The 8,727-nt window shown below is 48.9% G+C and overlaps 1 protein-coding gene and 1 long non-coding RNA gene across 5 annotated transcripts in view; both read right to left on the reverse strand.

The window, feature by feature from the left end:
* The window catches only part of TTLL11 (tubulin tyrosine ligase like 11), a 35,775-nt gene extending 33,541 nt beyond the window's left edge, over positions 1–2,234 (reverse strand). For all 4 annotated transcript variants that reach the window (XR_010081942.1, XM_063409157.1, XM_063409156.1 and 1 more), the window contains exon 1: positions 1,599–2,234. Coding sequence is in view for 3 of the 4 variants with exons in the window: in XM_063409157.1 (XP_063265227.1) it covers positions 1,599–2,234 (636 nt within the window). In the remaining variant the exon portion in view is untranslated. The remainder of the gene's footprint in view (positions 1–1,598) is intronic.
* Positions 2,235–2,418: 184 nt separating this feature from the next.
* LOC134557175 (uncharacterized) lies at positions 2,419–6,729 on the reverse strand. Its single transcript, XR_010082001.1, has 4 exons — positions 6,609–6,729; positions 4,729–4,874; positions 4,170–4,369; positions 2,419–2,741 (listed from the first exon to the last, which is right to left on the reverse strand). It is a non-coding gene; the product is annotated as an uncharacterized LOC134557175 (long non-coding RNA).
* Positions 6,730–8,727: the final 1,998 nt, after the last annotated feature.

Here is an 8,727-nt window from a genome sequence, read left to right on the forward strand (position 1 = left end):
CTCCCAGCACAATCTGCGAGGCTAACTGATACCAGTGACCCAGAAACCCTCTCTGGAATGGCTCCCTGCCCTCAGTACATAAAATTTCACCATAAAAACAAAGAAATTAAGTGTGAAGTGCCCCTGCTCTGCATGTCATTGCATAAAACATGGAGCAAGGCTGCTGACAGACACCCCACAGGTGCACTGAGGGCTAACAGAAGTTAATGTAGCAGGTTTGAATTTCAAGGCTCTGGAATGCTGTTACTATTTTGCTGTACAAGCAGGAGTTGAGGAGTTGAACTCAGGCACTGGTGCAAAGAGGTTTTGAAATCCTGCCACTGAATTTAAATAACAAAAATCTTGAAATAAAATTTTATGAAGTCAGAGAAGGAAAGCACCACTCTTCCTGACATGGAGCATAATATCCTTGTGGGATTAGGTATTCAGGACATTATGAATAAACACAGGCAACATTTACTTTCACTCAGTCCTCCAGAAAATAAATTTGCAGTATTTAACTCTGAGGTTAGGAACAGCACAGAATATACTGTCTACCCCAAGATTTTGTTTAAAAACCATCAGGTAATAATAATATTATAATAATAATAATATAATATTTTAGGTGGGAATTCCAAAGGCAGCTTTGTAAAGTGGAGTAGCTGCAGGTCAGAGATCACACAACTCCATCCTAGCTCTGCACGTGAGAAACAGCTCATGCTCAGGTTTTATTCCTCCTTTTCCCTCCAACTCCCCTCTTACAAATGGATTGCAAGCACCCTTTTTCTTACACAAGTTTCCCACAAAGCTACTAGAAGCCATCTCAACTTCTGTAAAGCCATTTATAAAGCTGTTAGGGAAAGAAAGCCTTTACAACTGGAGAACAATTTACCATCTATAGTTAGATATAGCTAAGAAATCTCTCCAGGATTTAAAGAAGGAGTTGCAAAGCATCAGTTCTGTGCCAGCTCCGTTATTGTCGTGACTCCAGTTCAGCACATAGTGGCACTCACTGAAACCCTCACAAAGCAGGGAGAAAGCACATGACTCGAGCAGCAGGAGAAAAAAATAGCAATAGCTGCTCTACATAAAGTAAATCAGCAGGCTGAATCCCGTTATGTGTGCGTTAGCAGCTGGCTCCGTGCTCTGTGGCACGCCTTGGGGACAGACCAGCCCTTCCCGCCCGCTGTCCCGAGCCAGGCCCCGTACCGAGCCCTGAGGGAAGAAATGCAAACCTACACAACACGGCAAACGCCTCCCCACGGGAGCAGGGCTCTTTCTTGCCCTTTCCGTGATTAGTTTAACCTCAGAAGCACAATACCCGATTACCCCTGTTTCTGGTTTGCATAACTGGCCGCGGCAGTCGTGATCATGAATCAAATCAGCTCCGCAGCCGGCATCTGGTCAGAAATAGCCCCAGGGTCGGGGGGCACGGCCGGGAGGCCCCCGGCTGCAGCGGCCCTCAGAGAGGCTCGGGAGGAGGAGGAGGGGGATGGAGGAAGGCTTTACCGGGGACAGACCCGAGGCATGGGAGGGGAGTCTGGGCAGGACCGGCGCTAGGCCGGAGCGGGGCAGGGATGGGGGCGCGGCCCCGCAGGGTCCCGCTGCCAAGCGCTCACCTCCTTCCAGCGGAGCTGCCGCAGGCTGATTTTCAGGGCCTCCAGAGAGGTCTTGGCCTTGGAGCTGTCCACCGTGACCCCGGGCCGCCGGCTCCTCTCGCCCCCGCTGCGGCGGCCCGAGGCCCGCCGGGCCCTGCCCCGCGCCGCCCGCCCGGCCGAGCCCTGCGGGCCGGGCCCGCACCGGCCCCGCTCCCGCTCCCGTTCCCCTGAGGGCGCCGCGGCGGGCGGGCCGCCCTGCAGGGCCTCAGCGGGCAGCGCCGGGGACCCCGGCGGCTCCTCCGCCTCGCGGGCCGGCTCCATCTCCGGCGGTTCCAGCCCGGCCGGCTCCATCTCCGGCGGTTCCAGCCCGGCCGGCTCCATTCCCTCCGTCCCCATCCCCGCCTGTTCTATCCCTTCTGTCCCCAGCCCGACTGGCTCTATTGCCTCCGTCCCCATCCCCGCCGGTTCTGTCCCCTCTGTCTCCGTCGTCCCTAGCCCAGCCGGTTCCAGCCCGGCCGGCTCCATTGCCTCCGTCCCCGTCTGTTCCATCCCCTCTGTCCCCGTCCCCGCCGGTTCGATCCCCTCCGTTTCTGCCGGTTCCATCTCCTCATTCCCCATCCCCGCCGGTTCGATCCCCTCTGTCTCTGCCGGTTCCATCTCCTCATTCCCCATCCCCGCTGGTTCCATCCCCTCTGCCCCTGTCCCCAGCCCGGCCGGTTCCATCCCCTCTGTCCCGGTCCCCAGCCGGGCCGGCTCCCTCCCGCCCCCGCTCCCCGCCCGTTGCCATGGCAGCGGCGCTGCCGTGACCCGCTGGCCCCGCCCCGCCGCCGTGAGGCGCTGACGCCGCCCCCACCATTTTGGGAGCGGGCAGAGGCCCCGCCCCGCGCGGTCCGAAATGGCCTCCGGGGCGGCGCCGCCATGTTGGAAGCGGGCGAGGCCCCGCCTCAGGCCGGGCCGTGGGGCGGGCGGTGCCCGCCGTGCCCGCCGTGCCCTCCGCCACCGCACCGCCCGGGCCGCTGTGGCACTCGTCCGCTCCTCACCGTGCGGCGGGAAGGCTTTCGTGTGAGGCGAGGCTCTCGCCGCCGCGACAAAGCGCTGCCTCGCACAAAGGGTGTTCCCATGCGCCGTTCGGGTTCGGCTGCATCGATGCTGGCGGAGCCCCATCTGCGGATTTAAACACTCTGAGGCACAGCAGGAAAATACGAAGACGGCTTTTACACTGTCAGTAACAATTAATAACCTTAACGGCAGCTCCGCGATCAACCGGAGCAAGCTGGAAGGTTCCCTGTCTATGGCAGGAGTTCGGAACCCTGGGTCCCTTCCCACCCAAACTACTCCAAAATTCTGACTCTGGGATACACAAATCCCTCACGATGTAGTTATGAGGCAATAAAATCGAGAAGATGTCAGTGAATCTGGGATTTGTGGGATTCGGGGAGCGCGGGGCTGCGGGCAGGCGGTGGCGCTGCGCCCTGGGAAATCCGGCCGGGATGAGCGGGATGCGGGCTGGGAACCGGGAAAAACGGGAACGGGAAAAACGGGACCGGGAAAAACGGGAACGGTCAGGGGGCTGGGAACCGGGAAAAACGGGACCGGGAAAAACGGGAACGGGAAAAACGGGAACGGTCAGGGGGCTGCATGAAGGAGCCATCGCTGGAGTCGTGATCTGGAACAGGACTGAAACAGGATATCGGCAGAAATCATTTAAACGACAGCAAAATTCTAATAAATGGAGAAGTTGGCACTGCCAATCAGCTGCGAGATAAAATCATAAGGTTGTGTCAAGACCCTTATTTTTTCAGTGCCTCACCAGTCTTCTATCATTTACCCTTGAAGACAACAAAGAAACGAATTAATTAATTAAAGAGGGTTGTGTCTTGCAACGTGAAGTGGCCAGGAAGGCTGAGGTCAGGTAGCTCGCTCTTGGGTGCTCCCATGTTGCTATTAAAAGATGTACTTTTTTTTTTTTTTAATAGCTGTGAGAGTGTTTAATTAAAAACTTGGGAGCGTTTCCATGTTCCAGCAGGGACTCAGAGGGGCTGGTAATATTGGCAGGAGGAGCTGTCTGGGTGAGGACTTTTCATGTCCATCACTGAAGGCACATCCTTGGCTTCCCCACCACCACCAGATCACAGAATCACAGAAAGGTTTGGGTTGGGAGGAACCTGAAAGATGATCTCATTCCAAACCTCTTCCACGGGCAGGTACAAATCAGGAAGAAAAATGAATATTTTACTTATGTTCAACATTGGCATAAAAATTGAGTTGTAAGAAAAGCAATTCAGAAATGTTGGAGTGTGATTTAAAGTGGTGACCTGACTCTGACTGTCTCTTATTTCACTGCCAGGCTCCCAGATGAATATTTTTAACACAGAGATTTATCCTCACCAGTGTCAGCAATGGTGAAAGAAAGCCAAGGAAAGAGTTAAGATGAGCCAAAGCATTAAGAGGCATTGGAGCATGGGAAATACCAAACCAAATGATTGCAAAGGGGAAATATTCTTATATCTAATTATCATATATCCACATTTCTTACAGGCTAATAACAGACTAGTTGTTGCTCCGCCAGAGAAGCTGTAATAGATCCCATACCTGGCTTGCCTGTGCTGTGTGGATAAAGCCTCCATTTCCTGCTGGGATAAACAGAGATGGGCTGCAGTGTGCAGCGTGGGCTCAGACTGCACGTGGCACTCAGGTACTGCAAGGTGGCGAGTAAAGTACAGGCTGGGCAGTAACGAGGCACAGGGTTGTGCAGAAGGAGAGCAGACCCTGCTGAATACAGCACGCTGGATCTAGCAGCAGGAGAGAAATGGGAAACTTGAGATCATCTGTCCCCTGCGAGGAGAGGGGAAATTTAGTTATGGGGTGCTCTTAAACACAAGGCTGTTTCCGGAGACCCTTGCTCAGAGGGAGTTGTTGGTAAGAACAGACTGTTACTATCTTGTGATAATAAGTGAACAAGAATGTGGATTCCATCCAGGAGAATGGTAATCTCCCTATGCTCTCATTAATTAAATTTAGGATATCAAAGACAACAGAGGTACTGGCCTAATTTTATGGGAGTGGGGAAGGATCCTGTGTGGTTGTACAGCATTTTGCTCATCTCTCAGACTAACAACTTCACCCTCATTTACCCAAAATTGTCACTTACCTGACTAAATGTGTGCACAGGTAAGTGCCAGGTCGAAGGAGGAATCTGGGAATAAAGCAGTTTTACAGATGCAGCACACTGAAGAGTTTTCCATCATGACACCGTGCTGATCCCAGCAGCTCACCCTGAGGGACTCTACTGCCAGCCTGTGGTACATGGAATTCATGAGTTGGGCATGTGAACATGTCAAGCTTATGAGGTTAACAAGTAACATTTTCTTTACTAATATATTTTCCTTCTTCTAGCAAGTATTTTTGTTTCCAAGTTGGGGTCAACATTTGTAGCTTTTTGTAGCATCATAAGGACAATAACTGTATTTTTTTCTATACTTTTTTTTTTTAAAGATAGCCAAGACAAGAAAAACAAGTAACATGTAATTTGCAGAAAAACTTACCATCTTTTTAAAATACCATACAAAACTGGCTTCCTGCCAGTGGCAAATTTGCAGAAATACTTCAGTGTTCCCTTTTGTTAAAGAACACATTCCTCAAGCTATTGTTAAAAAGCTACTCATGAAGAACTATCCATCTGTGTCTGAAGTTAATAGTTCCCTTTGCAATGATGGTGAGTATCTCCTGACAGTTGTTCTTTCAGAAATCCATGAGAAAGCAAGTCTATAAAATGAAAAGTCAGAAGAAAACAAATCTAGCAAACAGACTCCACTTGGAAAACGTCCTTGGTGGAGTTATACTTCAGCCTGGCTTTAAATCCATATACATCACTCCGTGCTGCCCATGTTTATGTTCGACCACAGAAGATTTGTGGCTGACCTACATATGCAAACAAAACATTTGCTGCGTATTTGGGGTGGGGGGATTTGCATGATAGAGGATGATGAAAATATGCATAATTGTGGATGACATTTTTCATTGCCAAGTCCTGCTGCACGGCCCTTTGGAGCTGGCCATGCATGAAAGAGGTTTGCAGTCCTGACGGGCAGATTGCCTGGCTGCGCCGCGGAGCTGAACCGCCGAGACATTGAGCTTCTGTTTCTTCTTGAGCAACACAAATCTGCTCTAATCATCTCACCAAGCAGCCCCTGTGCGCGCAGAGGACACGTATGACACTCGCTGCAACAATGAGCTCCACATGTCACCTCTGAGTTCACCTCATGTGGCAGCTCAAGACACTCAAAGATTTTGTTCAGGAGTTTTCTTGGTATTCTTGAAATCGTCAATGCATCAGGGGGTAACATCATAAAACTTAGTCAATAGCAGCTGGTTTAGCTGTTCTTGGCCCCACATTTCACCCCATGGCAGCTTTTCTAGAAGTCTCCTGGTGTATTAGTACACTGGAGGCTTTGCTCTAAAAATTGCACCGGCACAAGTAAATATTAATAATGTTGACAAAGTGGTCAGACAAACCCAGATTTCCCAAGACAGTAAGCATGCACAGACCTCTCAGCTCTTATCTGTGATATGAAAGTGCTCTCCTTTAACAGAGGTTTTGTCTGCCATTACTGGATGTCTGATTGCTCTTCCTATGTCATATCTTATTTATCATTCAAAATCTCTGCAACTCTACTGTGCAGCAGTAAGTGCTTAAAAGGATTAGCAGAAAGGAGGAAAATTCCATGGCATCAAGACCAGGTCTCCTCCTTTAGCTGTGAAGGTAAGTTTGGAAAAATCTGACAGAATCAAATAGAAGCAAAAGCTCCCTTCCCTACAAACCAACCAAGGAATGAATTAAAGAACACCCTGCATGTAACATCCACCACCTGATTTACACCACATTTAAGTTCTCTTCAAAAAATGAAGCTATGTAAGACAAGGGCCTTCCATGCAGAGTCCTGAGGCAGGCAGAAATGTGCATCCATGTGAGAGAAAGAGAAGGAAGGAAATCTTGGGAGCCTGTACCCGAGAAAGAAAGCTGATACAAACCTGGTCCCTGCAGAAACACTTGCAGCTCAGAGCCAAGAAGCTGTCTCGGGGCTTCACTCCTACTGTGTTCAGAGAAACGGGACTTTCTGTGAGTGCTTTGCACATCAAAGGAATAACTCGCTCAGTACCTCCATGTGATGCAAACACCCACCATGAGGCTTGGCCAACTGTTCAATGCTACCCAGGCTTTGTTTATACTAAATCCATGACAATGTCCTGTGTAAGTGCTTCATTCCACATATTTGCCCAGTTTCATTGTCCAGAAAGAAAGAAAAGGCATACAGCTTTCTTACTTCCAGTGGAGTCAAAGAATTTTCTTTGCCCAACAAACAAACTAGAAAATTAACAGCTTTTTAAGTTTAAGCCTTCAAACTCAATTCTCAAACCCAGATCCAAACCATTAACCTCAGGAGATTTAAGCCCTATGAAAAGTTCACAGAAGTTCATGAACAGGGAGTATTAAACACCTCCATTCAATTGTGATCTAACAGAAACTGGCACTGCAAGCTTTATTAAATAACAGTTGCTTTCTTCTTCTCAGCATTCCCATGAGATATTTCTTTCCTCCTACCCAAAGGATTTTATAATCTGCGGGATACTGGAGAGCACCAGAATGAAATTAAAAAGACCATTCTTGCTATTTCATCCTGCTCTTTCTATCAGATTTAAAAATTTAACTATCCCAAGTGAAGTCCACATGCTCCCACATATATAGGAATGCTCTTGTGGCAATGGGAGGGTAATGAGGAGAAGCTTTGAGCAGCTCAGCACAATGGCAGGTTCCTGCACGCCTCAGCTGAAATGCAGTATTGCAGAATCAATGCAGACACTCACCAGTAGTGGCTGTGTTAGGTTTTTCCCCAGATGAGTTGAGCTTTGCTGGCGTTAGCATCAAAGGAAGTATGAGCATAGCCTGACTGGGTGGCATCTCCTCCTCCTTGGGCTTAGGAGAACCAAAGACCTGAATGTTGCTCAATCAGTCCAAGGACATTTGCACACAAAATCTAGGTTGTTCATTCAGGTCAACAGATTTTTTTTTTTTAATCGAGATACGTCCAAGATATGAAAAGTGCCATGAAATGTTCTAACACACTAAACATCAGCACAGACCACACAAAAAATTAACAACAAAGAACTAAATCAATGCATCTGCAGGCAAGATGTGTATCTAGAGGAGCATCTTGGACAGAAACCAACTGACAAAACCATATTGAGTTACGCTGTGTAAAAGTGGAATTAGCATAAACTCGTGAATATTTAAATGAGAAGGTAATGCAGTGCTATAGATTGGAAGGAAAAAAAAAGTCTGTCTGGAAACAGAAAAACTTCACAAAGACAGAAGGCTGACCACAGAACCCTCCCCAGAAGAGCTGCTAATACCTCAAAATACTTGAACATGTAGGGTCATAGTCTCTGAACCAATATTAATTCCTTGGGTTTTTTCTCCCTCACTTAATTACAAGTTTCTGGATTCTTGGCTCTTGCCCATCTCCCACTGACTTACAAGTACTCAAAAATGCCAAGAGGCTCAGGGTGATCACGCTCCTGAGATGGATACTGGGAACTGTGCACTGTCTGCCTGCCTGTGGTCAAACTTTTCTTTCTTGCTAATGCAAAAGCCACATAAAAGGTGGCGCCCAAAAACATTCAAACACCTGACTGGGAGTTATTTTTATGACTCAAATATTAATTTGAGGGAACCCAGATGAGATCCATTGGCATACATGTAACCCTGCACCCTTTGGGTTCTACACAATTCACATTTCTGCTCATCCCTGTAAATGGAGTGTGGCTCTACTAACCTTGGGCCTTGCCTTTAGAGCTGTGCACATCTCATCCCTTCCCTGTGCTGATGGCAGCTGAGGAATGTCATGCTCAGGTGTGCCAGGTGTCCCAGGGTGGCATCCAGGAGGGCTCACCTGAGCCTTGCCACCGAGACAGAGCTGAAAGGAAAGAACGCCATGAGCACACGGGGTGCCACAAATCCTGAGAGTATACTGAGTGACACAGTGGGCATCGACTGTGCGTCAGGATTCTGAGAGAGGGCATGTGCTGATTTCTAACAGAGCTAAGGCACACTGACATGCTACACACATCATGTAAGCGACCACTCATTCAG

The sequence above is a fragment of the Prinia subflava genome, chromosome 12 (assembly GCF_021018805.1).
Source record: "Prinia subflava isolate CZ2003 ecotype Zambia chromosome 12, Cam_Psub_1.2, whole genome shotgun sequence".
NCBI lineage: Eukaryota > Metazoa > Chordata > Aves > Passeriformes > Cisticolidae > Prinia > Prinia subflava.